The sequence below is a fragment of the Nerophis ophidion genome, linkage group LG23, assembly GCF_033978795.1.
Source record: "Nerophis ophidion isolate RoL-2023_Sa linkage group LG23, RoL_Noph_v1.0, whole genome shotgun sequence".
Taxonomy (NCBI): Eukaryota; Metazoa; Chordata; class Actinopteri; order Syngnathiformes; family Syngnathidae; genus Nerophis; species Nerophis ophidion.
This window is the reverse complement of record NC_084633.1, coordinates 29,942,650-29,962,652: the sequence shown is the minus strand read 5'-3', so window position 1 is coordinate 29,962,652 and position 20,003 is coordinate 29,942,650. Positions and strand designations below refer to the sequence as shown.

At 38.5% G+C, this 20,003-nt stretch overlaps 1 protein-coding gene across 1 annotated transcript in view; it reads left to right on the top strand.

Moving 5' to 3' along the window:
- Positions 1-20,003, top strand: part of eci1 (enoyl-CoA delta isomerase 1) — a 20,599-nt gene extending 596 nt beyond the window's left edge. Inside the window, exons 2-7 of the mRNA XM_061884064.1 lie at positions 8,249-8,371; positions 10,804-10,931; positions 13,905-14,051; positions 14,125-14,246; positions 14,358-14,536; positions 19,566-20,003. Coding sequence (XP_061740048.1) covers positions 8,249-8,371; positions 10,804-10,931; positions 13,905-14,051; positions 14,125-14,246; positions 14,358-14,536; positions 19,566-19,732 — 866 coding nt within the window. The 3' untranslated portion in view covers positions 19,733-20,003. The remainder of the gene's footprint in view (positions 1-8,248; positions 8,372-10,803; positions 10,932-13,904; positions 14,052-14,124; positions 14,247-14,357; positions 14,537-19,565) is intronic.

The window sequence follows — 20,003 nt, the reverse complement described above, 5'->3', positions numbered from 1 at the left end:
TTTTTTTTCCCGCTTATAAATCAAAGCTTATCACCACGAATTAGGGCTGGGCGATATGGCCTTTTATTATTATCTCGTAATTTTTAGGCCATATCGCGATACACGATATATATATATATAGATATATATATATATAGATATATATATATATATATATAGATATATATATCTATATATATATATATCGCAATATCTTGCCTTAGCCTTGAATGAACACTTGATACATATAATCACAGCAGTATGATGATTCTATGTGTCTACATTAAAACATTGTTGTTCATACTTCATTGATATATGCTCATTTTAAACTTTCATGCAGAGAGGGAAATCACAACTAAGTCAATTGACCACAAGTGTATTTATTAAACAGTTATTAAGCAGTGGCACAAACATTCATGTCATTTCAAAACAGAAATTGCAAGATTGTCAGAGACATTTTAGAACCATCAATCAATGATCAATCAATATTTATTTATATAGCCCTAAATCACAAATGTCTCAAAGGACTGTACAAACCACTACGACAACGACATCCTCGGAAGAACCTACATAAGGGCAAGGAAAACTCACACCCAGTGGGACGCCAGTGACAATGATGACTATGAGAACCTTGGAGAGGACCAGTCATATGTGGGCAACCCCCCCAAGGGGACCGAAAGCAATGGATGTCGAGCGGGTCTAACATGATACTGTGAAAGTTCAATCCATAGTGGCTCCAACACAGCCGCGAGAGTTCAGTTCAAAGCGGATCAAAGACAGCGGCGAGAGTCCCGTCCACAGAAAACCATCCCAAGCGGAGTCGGATCAGCAGCGTAGAGATGTCCCCAACCGATACACAGGCGAGCGGTCCATCCTGGGTCCCGACGAGCGGTCCATTCTGGGTCCCGACTCTGAACAGCCTGTACTTCATCCATGGCCATCGGACCGGACCCCCTCCACAAGGGAGGGGGGGACAGAGGAGAAAAAGAAAAGAAGCGGCAGATCAACTGGTCTAGAAAAGAGGTCTATTTAAAGGCTAGAGTATACAAATGAGTTTTAAGGTGAGACTTAAATGCTTCTACTGAGGTAGCATCTCAAACTGTTACCGGGAGGGCATTCCAGAGTACTGGAGCCCGAACGGAAAACGCTCTATAGCCCACAGACTTTTTTTGGGCTTTAAGAATCACTAATAAGCCAGAGTCCTTTGAACGCAGATTTCTTGCCGGGACATATGGTACAATACAATCGGCAAGATAGAATGGAGCTAGACCGTGTAGTATTTTATACGTAAGTAGTAAAACCTTAAATACACGTCTTAAGTGCACAGGAAGCCAGTGCAGGTGAGCCAGTACAGGCGTAATATGATCAAACTTTCTTGTTCTTGTCAAAAGTCTAGCAGCCGCATTTTGTACCAACTGTAATCATTTAATGCTAGACATGGGGAGACCCGGAAAAAAAATTAGTGCACTTTTGTGCATGAAAAAACACTAAATTAAAGTGCACTTTTTCCACAGAACGCCACTACAATAGTTAAAGTTAAAGTACCAATGATTGTCACACACACACTAGGTAAAAACAAATAAAGTGCACTTTTGTGCATGATGTCACACAAGATATTTCAATAAGTGTCACATAAAAATGAGCTGCATATCAAATAGTGTATGTCCTACAGTGTTGATCTGGAAATAGTTGCTTCGGCATTTTGTGGGTATGGCACCGGCCGGAGATGTTGACATGCACAGTTTCAAGCACTCTTCATTCTCTAGCGGGTGACTTTTCAAATGATGCTACAAATTAGCAGTGGTGCTACTTTTTGTAGAAACGCTTCTGCCGCATAAATGTTCGACATATTCCCGCTTGAAGCCAAACCACCGCCAGACGATGGACCCCCTGCTGTTTTTCTTGGGAATTAATTCTTCCTCCATTTGATACCAGATTCGCACCTTCTCTCCGCGGGAGTGTATAACGTTGCTCACGTGACAGTATGTGACGTGTGTAAGAAGTTGCGCTTTTTTTAAGTCTCTGTGAGAAGGATACACTAGAGTGGCAGCAGCTAAAAGCAACTACGTGAGAACATATACTCGAATATCACGATATAGTCATTTTCTATATCGTACAGAGACAAACCCGCGATATATCGAGTATATCGATATATCGCCCAGCCCTTCCATGAATTGATTAACGTGGACCCCGACTTTGATTGATTGATTGAAACTTATATTAGTAGATTGCACAGTACAGTACATATTCCGTACAATTTACCACTAAATGGTAACACCCCAATAAGTTTTTCAACTTGTTAATCAATTCATGGTAGAAATATATACTATCAGCATAATACAGTAATCACACAAGTTAATCTTCAGAGTATATACATTGAATTATTTACATTATTTACAATCGGTGGGTGGGATGTGGAAGGGGGGTTAGGTTTGGTTGATATCAGCACTTCAGTCATCAACAATTGCATCATCTGAGAAATGAACGTTGAAACAGTGTTGGTCTGACTTGTTAGGACATGTACAGCAAGTAGTGGACATACAGAGATCAGAAAGCATAAGAACAAGTACCAAATTTTCCGGACTATAAGTCGCAGTTTTTTTTCATAGTTTGGCCAGGGGTGCGACTTATACTCAGGAGTGACTAATGTGTGAAATTATTAACACATTACCGTAAAATATCAAATAATATTATTTAGCTCATTCACGTTCGAGACTAGACGTAAAAGATTTCATGGGATTTATGGATTAGGAGTGACAGATTGTTTGGTAAACGTATAGCATGTTCTATATGTTATAGTTATTTGAATGACTCTTACCATAATATGTTACGTTAACATACCCGGCACCTTCTCAGTTGATTATTTATGCGTCATATAACGTACACTTATTCAGCCTGTTGTTCACTATTCTTTATTTATTTTAAATTGCCTTTCAAATGTCTATTGTTGGTGTTGGGTTTTATCAAATACATTTCCCCCAAAAATGCGACTTATACGCCAGTGCGACTTGTATATGTTTTCTTCCTTCTTTATTATGCATTTTCGGCAGGTGCGACTTATAACCTGAAAAATACGGTATATACATTTCATTATTTACATTTAACTATTTACAATCCGGGGAGGTGGGATGTGGAGGGGGCAGGGTGTTAGTTTCGGGTTGAAGTTGCCTGGAGGTGTTCTTTTTGTGCGGATTTGAAGGAGGATAGAGATGCACTTTCTTTTACACCTGTTGTAGCTGAGATAGGCACCAGCGCCCCCCGCAACCCCAAAGGGAATAAGCGGTACGAAATGGATGGATGGGGGTGCATTCCATATTGATGTGGCATAGAAGGAGAATGAGTTAAGACCTTTGTTAGATCGAAATCAGGGTTTAACGTGGTTTGTAGAGCTGGTGTTGTGGTTATGGCAGTCATTTACGTTCTGGAAGTAGTTTGACATGTACTGTACTTGTACATGTACAGGAAGGTGTAGCGGATTTTATAGACTAGGCTCAGTGCAAGTTGTTTTACTCTGTCCTCCACCCTGAGCCAGCCCACTTTGTAGAAGTGGGTAGAAGTGAGACTTAAACAAGTAGAAAAACTTATTCGGGTGTTACCATTTAGTGGTCGCGACAAGCGGTAAAAAATGGATGGATGGATGTACGGAAAATGTACTGTACTGTGTAAACTGTACTGTTTCATATAATGTATTCTCTTCCTTTTCAATTTTCTAATAAAAGTCTCAATCAATCAGTCAAAGACGTAAGTTCTAAGCAGTGTTGCCAACTCCTCAGTAAAGAAAGTAGCCATTGGCTGTCCTTTTTTTTCTTTTTGAAAATTTTTATAAACCTTTATTTATAAACTGCAAAATTTACAATAGAAAAGTAATAATAATCAAAAACAGTACAAATCAGCGCCAGGGGGTTGTAAACTCAATAAAGTAACTAAAATAGAATGCTATATATTTATATATATATTATAACACGTTAACGTACCAATGGTTGTCAGATATTTGTCCTCTGCATTTGACCCATCCCGTTGGTCACCCCCTGGGAGGTGTGGGGAGCAGTGGGCAGCAGCGGTGGAAGCGCCCAGGAATCATTTTTGGTGATTTAACTCCCAATTCCAACACTTGATGCGGGGAGGTAATGGGTCCCATTTTTATAGTCTTTGGTATGACTCGGCCGGGGTTTGAACTCACAACCTACCGATCTCAGTGCGTACACTCTAACCACTAGGCCACAAAGTGCAAAGCCATAGTCTCACACAAGTTTAGTAAATAATTCAAATTTGGAACACAGCATCATCGTTTTCACAGCTTTTTGGTTGTCAGAGGTAGAGAGTGTTTTAATTCTTTTTTAAAGGCAAAAATCTCATACTGTTAAAATCCGAATAGCACATCTTTAAAACAGAACACAAATTTGTCATGAATATTGTCCAGGATGAAGCCACAGATGCCTTGCCATAGTGATCGAGTCCAAAACAGGTGGTAAACAGTCTCTGGATGCATGTTACATAAGGTGCAGGTAACATCAATGTCCTTCTTGTATCTAACCATGCCATTGGCTGTCCTTAAAGTTGCCTGAACTCGCTAGATGACGTCATTGCCTCATTTGCATAATGCATTGCATTGGACGCTGTAGGGGAGAGGAACAACCAGACCCTGCTGCAACACTTGTTAAAGCTTTACCTCAGATTACTACATGTACAGTACAGGTCAGAAGTTTGGACACAGCTTCTCATTTCAATGAGTTTTCTATAATTTTATGACTATTTTTCAGTGTAGATCAGGGGTGTCAAACTCAAATACAGAGTGGGCCAAAATTTTAAACGGAACAAAGCCGCGGGCCAAGGTTGAACAAATTAACCTTTTAATAGGGACCCAAACAAGTTTTGCATTAAATATTGAACAAGCAAGGCTTATATAACTTTAGTGACATGCAAAATCCAGTTTCAAATAATAATAATAATAATAATAATTTAAAAAATATCAATGGCATATCAAATCAAATTTTAATAAAAATGTTATGCCTTTTTTTCTATTTGCAATATTCTGAGGTAAATATCAATTTTTTTCCACCGGCTAATAATAAATTTAAAAAAAAAATGATAATGAATGAACCAAACATTCAAGCCTTGAAGTAGCAAGAGAAAATGCATGAATAAAACGTTAATTATTGGTCAGTTTGCTGGAAGTTTCCCGGAAGAGTTAGTGCTGCAAGGGATTCTGGGTATTTTTTTCTGTTGTGTTACAGTGCGGATGTTTGTCATTCTTGTTTGGTGTGGGTTCACAGTGTGGCGCATATTTGTAACAGTGCTAAAGTTGTTTGTACGGCCACCCTCAGTGTGACCTGTATGGCTGTTTACCAAGTATGCCTTGCATTCACTTGTGTATGTGTGTGTGTGTGTGTGTGTGTGTGTGTGTGTGTGTGTGTGTGTGTGTGTGTGTGTGTGTGTGTGTGTGTGTGTGTGTGTATAAAAGCCACAAATATTATGTGACACGCTGTTAGTATGGAGGAAAAGCGGACGTGACAACAGGTTGTAGAGAACGCTAAAGGCAGTGCCTTAAATGCACGCCCCCAATATAGTTGTCCAGGTGGAAATCGGTAGAAAATCGGGAGAATGGTTGCCCCAGGAGATTTTCGGGAGGGGCACTGAACTTTGGGTATCTACCGGGAAAATTAAGAGGGTTGGCAAGTATGAGTATTAGCGGTTTAAATGCGGTGTTACAGCGGCACCGACGCTGTATAACACCGGCGGGCCAGCTCTAATGCTAAATTGATATTGCCTCAAGGGCCAAATTAACTTACACGGCGGGCCAGATTTGGCCCGCGGCGGGCCAGAGTTTGACACCCATGTTGTAGATGGTCACTGAAGGCATCAAAAAACTATGACACCTGTGAAATGAAAACCATTTCCGCTGACTACCTATTGAAGCTGATGGAGAGAATGCCAAGGGTGTGCAAAACAGTAATCGGAGCAAAGGGTGGTTATTTTAAAGCAACTAAAATATAAAACGTGTTTTCAGTTATTTTACCTTTTTTTTGTTAAGTACATAACTCCACATTTGTCCATTCGTAGTTTTGATACCTTCAGGGATAATCTACAATGTAAATTAGTCATGAAAATAAGGAATACGTATTGAATGAAAAAGTGTGTCTAAACTTTTGGCCTGTACTGTACGTATATGTTTAAAATTATTTAGGCCTCTTTTTTTATTTCACGCTTCATAACACATTTTTGATGGGAGACAGGTCTGGACTGCAGGCAGGCCATGTAATTACCCGCACTCTTTTTTTACGAAGCCACGCTGTTGTAACACGTGCTGAATTTGGCTTGGCATTGTCTTGGTGAAATAAGCAGGGGCGTCCATGAAAAAGACGGCGCTTTGATGGCAGCATATGTTGTTCCAAAACCTGTATGTACCTTTCAGCATTAATGGTGCCTTCACAGATGTGTAAGTTACTCATGCCTTGTCTCCACAGTTTCAGGTCACTTAGAGTCAACACAAGTTTCTGTAAAATAAGCCTTCAGATTTGCTGCTTCATGATCATGGAATTCCAAAAGGATCTGGGGCTACCTGAACTGATCATTTTGGGGGAATTTCAGGCCATTTTCAAAGATTGAGAAGTTGTTTCTATTGGGCACTGTACTTGGTTTTTAAATAGTTTTTTATTGAAACATCTTATTTTTTGTCTATTGTATGTTTTCATCAGTCATTAGTACTTTTCATTAAAGTGTGTGACAGCTCCTGTTTTTCTTGTTCTATTTATTGTTGAAACCTGTTTTTACTGCCATTTTGGCCAGGACACTCTCGCAAAAGAGATATTAATCGCAATGAGTTTTTTTACCTGGTGAAATAAAAGCGAATGAAAATGTGTAGGGATTGACCTCATAGTAGTATTATACAATTGCTTTTGCATTGGATTATTATTATTTTTTTTAGATAGTGGAAAAAAAAATCTTTACTCTTCACAGTAAATAACTGGCTGCTCAGTCGCTACATTTTTATCGTAAAATGTACGGGTTCTTTTACGGCATATTACTGAAAATAGAAAAACGATACTATAGTTTTTTATGGTTAAATTCTGGCAAATAAATTTCCAGAAAATTGTTTTTAATTGTTACAGTGGACAATTTGATACCTGCTTTAAAATCATAAGTCAAGCATATATTTTTATTTTAATTCACAAAGTGTTTAAAAGGGATGATATTTGTTGCATTAAGTAGTATTAAAGTTTTGATTATTTGCAATTGCATTCAATACGTGTATTTTTTCAGTCAATATTGAAAAAAACACATGCAATTTGTAACAAAAGATATAGTCCTATTGAAAAATAAAATTTCCTGGATTTTGCGGGCCACTCTAATTGAGATGGCGGGCTAGATCTGTCCCCCGGGCCTAAGGTTTGACATTGGTGTATTACGTTTTTTATTGTTATTGTGTTGTGGTGTTTGCATTTCTTCTGCCCCCTTTCTCTGCTATCATAGGTGGGTGTTTTTTTTAAATGAGAGTAGAAGCAGGTCAAACCACTGCTCATTTAATTTGAAAAGATTCAATTGCACTTCATGTTTTATATTCATTTATTTTGTATTTGTATTATTTCTATGTAAAAAAATAAATTAAAAAAAGACACTAATGTAAGGTACTGTTAATTGAACCTAAAGAGATGTTGGTTGCACTTTATTTTGTATATTAATATTGTATGATTTAAGTAAATCTGCTGTGAAAATGTTGGTTACGGTACTTTTATTGAAAATTTTTTGAATACTGAACATTACAGCAGAACATGTTTCCTCCTGCTTATTCAACTTCAAGTGTTTGTTGACTTTATTTATATAAGCTGTGAAAGCATTGGACATTATTTGTCGTTTACTTCTTTGTTTGTATCCATAATTTATTCATACATAATTCCCTTACAAGTAATAACAGGAATATACCTGCAGTGTCCAGTATCCAATGTTTATTTCACAGTCACATTTCTTGATTTTTGTTCTTTGCTAAAAAGCTCCTAAAGCGTTTTCAAGTCTCTGAATCAGACCGTATCGTTCTTAAGAAATAATATTGTTCCTGAATCATTTTGGCAACCACAAATTTGAATCGTTGTGGAAACAAATCGTTACACTCCTAGGAGTCATGTCTCAAAAACGTTCAAAAAAATGTCGCTAGATCCGTTGCTAGTAGCTGTTTACCAAAACTAATCGCCAGATTTAGTGACAAAGGAACCATGTTGGCAACACGAGATATTGAGCATTGCATTTGTTTTTCTGTCTCTGTGTCAACATCCAGGTCTTCTCTCTCAATTGTCCTGCAGCAGTCATGGCAGAGTGTCTACGTCCTCTGTGTTTGTTGCACAGCAGAGAAAAAACTCCACAACACCCAAAATCTCGGTGGATTTCGACCAGAGTACAGGTGAGTGTTGAAAGTGAAGCATAGCTGTGTTAATATTTCACCTTAAGGGGCAACTGCACTTTTTTTTATGTTGTTTATCGTTCACAATCCCTATGTAGGCCAAAAACACATGTATTTTCTTTTTTTTTAATGCATTCCAAATCATAAATAAATGCTAGCAAAAGTCAACAAACAACAGAGCCAATGGGAGCACCTCTATTGCGCCCCAAAAACATATCCTAAAAGTGCTAACAGTACTTCGTTTACATTACGTGACATGAATACTAAACAAGTATTAGATCATTTTTTATTATGAGCGCTAAGGGACGGCGTGGCGCATTGGGAGAATGGCTGCGCGCAACCCGAAGGTCCCTGGTTCAATACCCACCTAGTACCAACCTCGTCACGTCCGTTGTGTCCTGAGCAAGACACTTCACCCTTGCTCCTGATGGGTGCTGGTTAGCGCCTTGCATGGCAGCTCCCTCCATCAGTGTGTGAATGTGTGTGTGAATGGGTAAATGTGGAAGTAGTGTCAAAGTGCTTTGAGTACCTTGAAGGTAGAAAAGCGCTATACAAGTACAACCCATTTATCATTTAATGTTAAGGATCTGTTTTAGCGGCGCATTGATCACAGAGAACTAGCTAGCTAAAAAACAGAGGTTGGTCAACCTTGGCAGCCCATAGATGGCAATAAAGACACACCTGCATTTTTTTGTGAGGATTATGTGTATTCTTTAATCTAAATGGGAATATAACAACATTCTAACAATTATAATCCCAGTGATGGTAGACATTGTACAGTATGTGATTGTTTTATTATGTTTATTGTCTCTCATGAAGTCTGTCATGATTACCTTAAATACTGGACTATAGGCCGCTGCTTTTCCCCTACACTTTGAACTCTGCGGCTTGTAAAATGGTGCGGCTAATTTATGGCTTTACGGTTTGAGGAAAGAACAAGCAAATACACTAAGAAGTTGGTGTATTGTTTGTGCAATGGCGTCATCTTTTTGACAAGTTCGCTGACTGCAGTTGCTGCAGTGTCTTTTGATTTAATGCTTTCACCTGAAAGTAGAGTGCCGCTCAGTCTTCTAGCCGTCTATAGCGTTTTTACTCATATTGATTTTGCATTCAAAACTCCAGGCAACATTTGTAAGTTTTATAGTATCACTCAAACTGTTTATACTTACAAAACCGTCCTATGTGTGATGTCTGTAGGAGTGTTTCATGCATATTTGTACATGCTATCGTAATGTAATGACTCTAGCCTCATTAGTATTAGCTAATATGCAAACACGTTTACGAGTGTCTTAGTATTAATCATTTACAACAGCATTTTTTTTGTATTGTTTCAGTTTTATAAATTCCTCGGTAAATTCAACACAACGTCACCGGTCACCTTGGAGTTATTGAGTCTGTTCAGCTGATTGGAAAGCTAACTTCCAAAGCTAGTGGGTCCATGACAATGACTTCTGTTTTTTTTTGATCAACCGTTTTACTGCCCTGTTACAGGCGCTGTTTGGAAACAATTTTGGTATGTAAAGAAACTTCTACCGAATCTTTCTGTGTAAATATTTATTTTGCAGCGTATATACAGAATCTGCGGCTTATAGTCCGTTGCAGCTATATATTTTCAACTACATTTAGTGAGTGCAGTTTATATACCGGTGCGCTCTATACTGCGCATAATACGGTGTAAGGTGTTGTTGTTGAAGGAAAACGTGAATTTTGTGATGTGTCTATTTAATGCGCCGCCGTACGCTTAAAATTAAAAATACTTGTTAAAAATGTTTATTTTGAACGTACCACATTACATATATACTTACAGTGTGTATATAAAAGGATGATGAAGGTGTTTGGATGTTTTTTTATAGCGGTATATAAGAGGTATAGAACGACTCTGATTGATCCATGTTAGGTTGACTTTTTCTTACATTTATTTACGATTTAGAATGCATAAAAAGCAAAAAAAACAAATGTGTTCTTGCCTTACATGGGGATTGTGAATGATTCCAAAATTCCATGAAAAACTGCAGTCCTCCTTTGAGTTTAATTACCCATTTTCACCACTGCAATGATGTAATTGTCCAAATTGCAAAATTGGTCATGAGGTGAGTGAAAAACATGTGTTAGAACTACAAATACACTTTATTCTGTCATGTGTTTTCGTCAGTTTTTTTTTTACCCCACAAACAAAACTGAGCCACCAGTAGCTGTTTACCAGGGTTGGGCAATATAAGTTATATACATTTGGCAGACGCTACACCTTTCAATACTACCGTCATATGGTGATGATGCATGTTGACACATCTGTAGTCCTCCTATTGCACAGTCAGCTGGGAGAGAATCCACCCAGTAAGTATACAAAATGACAACGGCCCTGAACCGTGTGTTTTATTGACATGGTAATTCTCTTGTTGTGATAAATGTATTCGTGTCATATGCATCTGCAGGTGTGGCCGTGATGCGCATGAAGAGTCCGCCTGTCAACAGTCTCAGTTTGGACTTCCTCACAGAGTTTTGCATCAGCGTGGAGAAGCTCGAGATGGACAAGAGCTGCCGAGGCCTCATCATCACCTCGGTAACACCTACTCCTTAGATCAGGGCTCGGCAACCCAAAATGTCAAAAGAACCATATTGGACCAAAAATACAAAAAAAAAGTCTGCCTGGAGCCACAAAAAATTAAATGCCTTATAAGTGTCATAATGAAGGCAACACATTATGTAAATATCTATATTATCTAACTATCAAAATGACTGTCGCAGGCTGACGCAACTCTTTGTTGACCAAAATTTGAAAATGTAATATTTATTTTACAAAATTGTAAGACAGTACTAAAACAGAGGCTTCTTAGCGGGTGAGATAACTCCTGGAAATTACTGGTTTAGAATGGCCAAAGGTATAGATGTGTGTGTCCAAGTTAAAGGAAACGGCTGGCTGTCTTCTTTTAATGGATGTATTACAATCTTTACAAGCTGGAACAACATGGCACACAAACAACTATCAGAAATGCAGCCAATATTACATACAGATAAGGTGTCATGAGTCATGCAAATATAAATTAAATACACAGAAGACAAAAGTAAAGGAAATTAAAATATGTACATACAGCTAGCCTAAATAGCATGTTAGCATTGATAAGGTTGAGGTCATGCACAGACCAAATATGCCTGATTTGCACTCGAAAGAAGTCAACAAAGCTCGCGTTTGTGCATTCACGCACAGCATAAAATGTTTGGTTGACAAAATGAGACAAAGGAGTGGCATAAAACACGTCTTTCTGTGGCAGCCTCAGGGAAAGTTGTGCATAACAAAAAAAAAAACTACAGTGAGTTCAAGGACTACCGAAATTAAAATTAGTGGGACAAAACGGCGCTGGTCAAATATTCTCATCAGTGAAGCATGTTTTGTATTAAAAAGTGGAATTTCTAACATTTACAAAGGTTTGTGTCATGTTTGTCCTACATAAACCATATTAAAAACAAAAAATATATATTTTCTCCCATCTTTTTTCATTTACATACATTTTTAAAAAAGCTCCAGGGAGCAATTTGGGTGCCTTTAAAGAGTTTAAGAGGTAGTCACGTGTAATGGTTTTCCCTTCACAGGTGTGCTTCAAGCTCATCCAGAGAATGCCAAGAGTGTGCAAAGCAGTATTTAGAGCAAAGGGTGGCTATTTTGAAGAAACTACAATATAAAACATGTTTTCAGATATCTCACCTTTTTTGTTAAGTACATAACTCCACGTGTTCATTCATAGTTTTGATGCCTTCAGTGACAATCTATAATGTAAATAGTAATGAAAATAAAGAAAACACATTGAATAAGAAGAAGGTGTGTCCAAACTTTTGGCCTGTACTGTATGTTTTATAATAATTCCATTAATTAATTCAAATATTTTGAATTTGACATACAAATCCCGTTTCCATATGAGTTGGGAAATTGTGTTAGATGTAAATATAAACGGAATACAATGATTTGCAAATAATTTTCAACAACCCATATTCAGTTGAATATGCTACAAAGACAACATATTTGATATTCAAACTGATAAACTTTTTTTTTGGCAGATAATCATTAACTTTTAGAATTTGATGCCAGCAACACATCACAAAGAAGTTTGGAAAAGTGGCAATAAATACTGATAAAGTTGAGGAATGCTCATCAAACACTTATTTGGGACATCCCACAGGTGTGCAGGCTAATTGGGAACAGGTGGGTGCCATGATTGGGTATAAAATCAGCTTCCCAAAAAATGCTTAGTCTTTCACAAGAAAGGATGGGGCGAGGTGCACCCCTTTGTCCACAACTGCGTGAGGAAATAGTGAAACAGTTTATGAACAACGTTTCTCAAAGTGCAATTGCAAGAACTTTAGGGATTTCAACATCTACGGTCCATAATATCATCTAAAGGTTCAGAGAATCTGGAGAAATCACTCCACGTAAGCGGCATGGCCGGAAACCAACATTGAATGACCGTGTCCTTCGATCCCTCAGACGGCACTTAATTCAAAAACCGACTTCACTCTCTAAAAGATATCACAACATGGGCTCAAGAACACTTCAGAAAACCACTGTCACTAAATACAGTTCGTCGCTACATCTGTAAGTGCAAGTTAAAGCTCTACTATGCAAAGCGAAAGCCATTTATCATCAACATCCAGAAACGCCGCCGGCTTCTCTGGGCCCGAGATCATCTAAGATGGACTGATGCAAAGTGGAAAAATGTTCTGTGGTCTGACGAGTCCACATTTCAAATAGTTTTTGTTAATTTTCGACATCGTGTCATCCGGACCAAAGGGGAAGCGAACCATCCAGACTGTTAGAGGCAAAGTTCAAAAGCGAGCATCTGTGATGGTATGGGGGTGCATTAGTGCCCAAGGCATGGGTAACTAACACATCTGTGAAGGCGCCATTAATGCTGAAAGGTACGTACAGGTTTTGGAACAACATATTCTGCCATCTAAGCGCCGTCTTTTTCATGGATGCCCCTGCTTATTTCAGCAAGACAATGCCAAGCCACATTCAGCACGTGTTACAACAGCGTGGCTTCGTAAAAAAAGAGTGCGGGTACTTTCCTGGCCCTCCTGCAGTCCAGACCTGTCTCCCATCGAAAATTTGTGGTGCATTATGAAGCGTAAAATACGACAGCGGAGACCCCGGACTGTTGAACGACTGAAGCTCTACATAAAACATGAATGGGAAAGAAGTCCACTTTCAAAGCTTCAACAATTAGTTTCCTCAGTTCCCAAACGTTTGAGTGTTGTTAAAAGAAAAGGTGATGTAACACAGTGGTGAACATGCCCTTTCCCAACTACTTTGGCATGTGTTTCAGCCATGAAATTCTGAGTAAATTATTTGCAAAAAAAAAATAACGTTTATGAGTTTGAGCATCAAACATATTTTCTTTGTAGCGCATTCAACTGAATACGGGTTGAAAAGGATTTGCAAATCATTGTATTCCATTTATATTTACATCTAACACAATTTCCCAACTCATATGGAAACGGGGTTTGTACATTGAGTTCAGTCCATGCGTTCTTTTGTATGCAGAGCTTGCCCAAGGTCTTCTCGGCAGGACTGGACATCATGGAGATGTATGGCAAGAGTCCAGAGCGCTGTGGAGAGTTCTGGAAAGCTGTCCAGGAGATGTGGCTAAAACTTTACAGCTCCAACATGGTGACGATCGCTGCCATAAACGTATGTACAAGCGGTTTAATCCATCATTTCTCTGTAATTAGAGCAAAGAAGACAACTTGGTTTTCTGTTACAGGGCTCCAGTCCTGCAGGGGGCTGTCTGATGTCCATCACATGCGATTATAGAATAATGGTGGACAATCCACGGTACAGCATCGGCTTAAATGAGACTCAGCTTGGCATCGTTGCACCTTTTTGGTAAAAAATCACCATCATGTTCATGAAAATGGTGGCAGTGATGACACATCCTCTCGTATCATTGAAGTAAAGTACCACCTCAATGTATCCTGTACCCTGTGCTGCTGGCAGGTTTAAGGATACCATGAGTAACACAGTTGGCCACCGGACCACTGAGATGGCGCTGGCTCTGGGGCTGCTCTACAACCCAACAGAGGCTCTGAAGATAGGACTAGTGGACCAAATAGTACCAGAAGATAAGCTCATGGCCACAGCTGAGCAGACCATGGCCAAGTGGTTGGCCATTCCAGGTATGTCATCCATGTTATAAATATACAGCGGAACTGCTTTATGTTGACAACCAATTTATCAAGTCCTGGCCCACAGTGTTGTTCTTAAAAAGTTACTACCACTACTTTTGTCACATTAAATTTGAGACCCAAAGGGGTCATTTCAATGAAAAATGAGTCAGTTTATGTCGACATAAATCTAATATCGCTTTTATTATGACCCAAATTGTCACCGTATTGTTGTGTGCTCAAAAAGTAGTTGTCTTTTAAAGGGGACCTGCACTTTTGTTTGAAATTTTGCTCATCTTACACAATCATTGCGAAAGACATGACAACAAAATTATTTGTTTTAATGCATTCTAACTGGTAAATGTCCTGGGTATGACGTTAAACTACATCCAGGCATGAGATGGGAGGTTGTGTGTGGGGTTAGTGAGTCCCAACTAACGTTTATAAAATGCACACAAAGAACCGTTTGCACCTTCTCTTGTTACTGGCGGGTGGTCAGCGCCATAAAGCTGAGCGGGTCCCTGGGTAAATGGGGCGCGGACAACCAACAGGACAGACTAAGTTCAAAAGCCCAGTAAGGCAATTAGTCTAGGAGAAGGATCTCTGATATAAAATACCCCTTCCAACCCGCACCAAGCCAGCGTGGAAGGTGTAGGCTAATAACCAGCATGAAAAGTACGCCAAATGGCAGAAACATGCTGAGGCTTTCGTCCAGCAGTGGACTGACAACGGCTGATGATGATGAATTGGTAAATAAGTCAATTTGAGGTCCTCTAGTCCGCCCATTAAACCCAATAAAAAAACTATCCATAAAGCGCCAACAATACTCCCATTTACATATCATGAATTGAAATAGGGTTGGGCGATATGGCCTTTTTTAATATCTCGATATTTTTAGACCATGTCATGATACACGATATATATATATATTTCGATATTTTGCCTTAGCCTTGAATGAACACTCGATTCATATAATCACACCAGTATGATGATTCTCTGTGTCTACATTAAAACATTCTTGTTCATACTTTAATATAGGCTCACTTTAAACTTTCATGCAGAGAGGAAATCACAACTAAGTCAATTTACCAAAACTGTGTTTATTAAACAGTTATAAAGCAGTGGCACAAACATTCATGTCATTTCAAAACAGAGTGCAAGATTGTCAGAGACATTTTAAAGCAAGCTATGAGTGCACTTTTGTACATGATATCACTAAGATGACATATCAAAACAGCACTAAATTATAGTGAACTTTTTGTACAGAATGCCACTACAATAGTTTAAAACAAAGTGCAATTTTGTGCATGATGTCACACAATATATTTCAATAACTGTCAAATAAAAATGAGCTGCATAATAGGAATTCAAATCGCCATGTGGTAGGTTACTGCGGACGTTATCTCCTTATGTTGTTCACTATTTTTTTCATACGGTGTTGATGTGGAAATGGTTGTCTCGGCATTTTGTTGGTGTGACACCGAATGGAGATGTTGACACGCGGAGTAGGCACTCTTCATTCTCTAGCAGTTGACTTTTCAAATGATACTTCATATTAGCAGTAATGCTACTTTTTGTAGCAACACTTTTGCCCCACACTTGACAAAGTACGGTTGTCTGTTCGACATATTCTTACTTGAAGCCAAACCACCGGCAGACGATGGACCCCCTGCTGTTTTTCTTGGGAATTAATTTATCTTTCATTTGTTACCAGAGTCGCACCTTCTTTCTCTCTTATTACCACTCACACCACAGCTAACGTTACCCATGCTGCTACCTCTCTGCTCCGCGAGGGCGTATATGTATGTGATGTATGTAAGAAGGTGCGCTTGCTCTCTGTGAGAAAGAGTGTGAAGAGCCTGTAGTGTAATACCAGCGGCGAAAAGCAACTGCGTGAGAACATATACCGTATTTCATTGAATAGCCGCCGGGCATGTAATATGCGCCTGCCTTGAATTACTGCCGGGTAAAACTCGCTCTCCAAATTTATTAGCGCATGCTTACTTTAACCGCTGGGTCAAATTTGTGACGTCACGAGTGACTCTTCCCCTGCCGTCATTTTCAAAGTGGCGGCGGAGGTTTTCTTTGCTTTTACTGTGTGTAGACCAGGGATCTTGTTCCATAGCCACACAGATCACACTAATGGTTGTGACATAAAACAATTTTAACACTCTTACTAATATGCGCCAGACTCTGTGAACCCTAACCAAACAAGAATAACAAACACATTTCTGGAGGTCATTGGCTCTGTAACACATTATAAACACAACATAAGAATTACCCAGAATTCCAATGCATCCATGACTCTTGGCTATATTATACACTAACTTAGACAAACTATTTATAGGGACGCTGTGATCACGAGCTTGACATGATCGATTGATGAGCACCTTCCTCGTTTAGTTGCTCATCAAACTTTATTGTAGATCATAAATCATGCCTCTCACCTGGATACTAGAAGGAAAAGTAGGTATTCTGACAAGGCGGTACACTTTGACAGCCAATTTAGACCCGGAAATGGCGAAAAATACGCTTGGTTCGACCACCCTTTTCTTAGCAAGGATTATGAGTCATTCATATGTAAAGCGCTTTGAGTCACTAGAGAAAAGCGCTATATAAATTGAATTCACACACACACATCTAAATGGGAATATATAAACATCCCAGCAGTCGGCATCCTAATGACAGCAGACCTTGTACAGTAAGTGATGTTTCATTATGTTTGTCGACTCTCATAAAGTCTGCAGTGAGTAATAATAAGTGATGTAGTTGGGAAAAAAAGCAATCTCCATGAGCAAAATACATAAATATTAAATGTTATTAGTAATGTGCCTGTTACTACATTACATATATACTTGCATCATGTATATAAAACCTTGTAGGATTCTTTATAGGTAGAATAGAGCTAGTGCTATTGGCTCCATTGTAAGCAGATTTTTTTATCTTTTATCTAATAATCAGAATGCATTACGAAAAAATACATCTGTAGCCATGTCTGTCATAATGATTGTGAACGATAGGCAAATATCTAATAAAAAAAAATAATAAAATAAAAAGTGCAGTTTTCCTCCTATTAACCAAGTTTTATTTAAAAAGTAAGCATTAACACTATATATCCACATTTTTTCCCCTGAATCAATTCCTCACAGAACGTAAAATAGTCCCTAAGCAAATAAAGTAGAAAAACACTTAGTTTTTAATGAGATGATTAGGGATATGGATCTAAATTATGGCCAAATATCAAACTGTAAAATAAGTGTACTGTTACCAAATTTGGAGACATTGGTATTACTTTGGTGTGTTCAAAGACCGCTAAATAAAGTGAGAAAAGTTCAGTGTAACAACAGGACAAACATGAAAAAATGGTGGAGTTTCTAACAATGTATTTCCAATGAAATAATTGTGTCCATTGCCCTGGTTGTTGGGAACCTCTGGTGTTTTGAGTGTAATTGTTTTAGTTCCTATGTTCCCTGAAGGCAACGTGGAAGTAAGTACAATGATTCCAGAGCCCTGTAAAAAAATAAAATTAAAATAAAAGAAATTTGAAAATGGGGAATAAAATAAGATCTGATTCTAAAAAAGTACAGGAATAAAAGATGTGAGCCCCAAAAATATTTGAAATTGAAAACAGTGAAACTTTAAAAGAATTGGAATGTGGAAAAAAAACAAAGCTCATATATCCAAAATATATGAAAGTTAAAATAAAAAAAAACAAAGAATTACCGGAGTAAATCTAAATTATATCCAATCTGGACAAAAATGGTGTGCATTTTTTTTATATGCTGATTGAAATTGAAAGGGTTTTGATGTTGAATTCAACAGTCTATTTTTCAAAGTTTATAAAACTGTTAGAAATTCAAGCTAACTAGGAATTAGCACGCTAGCTTGCTTCTCCAGTAAATGAGCAATCGCTAATAGAACCTTGAGTAAAAGAAGTGTGATTTATCAATCACAGTTTTACATGGATTTCAATTTGAAATGGTAAAACTGACCGTTGGGAGTTTGACTGGGGTTTGTCATTATTACCACAGCCGGTGTCATGCAAAATTCTGTACCCCTCAAATATTTAGTAACCCCTGCCTAGGGAGTGCGCATGGAGGCGGAGCTCTTTGCCTTGTTCATTGATTATAAATATAATGTATCCCCTACTATCTTTTCTTGTGATTAATAACATGAGTTTAAATTCACAAGTTTTGTTGTTGATAATGCTAAGTGTCTACAGAATAAAACACATGGTGTTAGTTAATCTGTTGAGGAAAATCGAGGGGGTGACACACATTTTATGGCAGCACAGAAATATGCTGAAATATTCTGTATCCACTACTAACTTTTTTCTGATCAATAAAATGAGTCCAAATTCACAAGTTTTCTACAAAGCCAAGTCTGTACAAATAATGTTACAGCATAGCTTGAGGGACGTACATGGGATACATATTCTGGCTTAAAATACATGTTTTTGTTTTGTTTTCCATCCATCCATTTTCTACTGCTTGTCCCTTTTTCAGGGTCACGGGGGTGCTGGAGCCTATGTTTTTTTTTTTTAACATGGAAATCAGTCTACTCTGTAGTGTTTGTTCCCATTATATTGGTGTTATTTTATCATCTATCAGAAGATGACATAAATCATAAACCAAATTACAGGATGTTATTAATGTCATTTGCAGAAATTAGCAGGCATGACACCGTGACCGTTTACAATAGAGAATATTGAATACAAGTACAACACGTCATGTACAGATGATCAAAAGCATTTATTCGGGTAGGAAGGTTGCATGTTACACCAACAACATTTTTGACAATCAAAGCATGATATAATCCACATTTTGTATCTATGACATCAGTAATAACACGGAAGTTCTGCCGCTGTCTGAACAAGGCACAGAGCTCCGCCCCGTGCGCGCTCCGCCAGCAGGAGATAATAAATATTTCAGGAATACAGAATTCCGCACGACACCGGCAATCGTTACATCTCTGGAACATAATCGGGTTAAAGCTCTCTCTTGTAGTCGTGATTGAGCCGTTTCCTTGAAATGCGTTGCAGACCACGCCAGACAGATCACCAAGTCCATGATGAGGAAACCAACGCTTGACAAGCTTGTGTCCAAACGAGAGGCGGACATCCAAAACTTTGTGGGTTTCATCACCAAAGACTCCATCCAGAAGTCCCTGCGTGTGTATCTTGAGATGCTCAAAAAGAGGAAGGCTTAGTGAGAACAGGGAAGGAAGCAAATGGAGGGAATCAGCTGTACGTCAGTGTTATTTTCACTGTTGTTGTTGTTGGATAGGATTTACTGGTTTTGCTGTAATTAAACTAAGCGAGCTTGGCTCACATAAGGAACATAAGCATCAAAGCCTCGCCATTAACGTGCCTGTCTAAGCGGTAATGTCTCCTTGTTCCGAGCATTGTCAGAAGCTAAGGACTCAAACAAAACTGTTTTCTTCACATCATGTCTGGAAATAAACAAATGCCTGCTTCAAA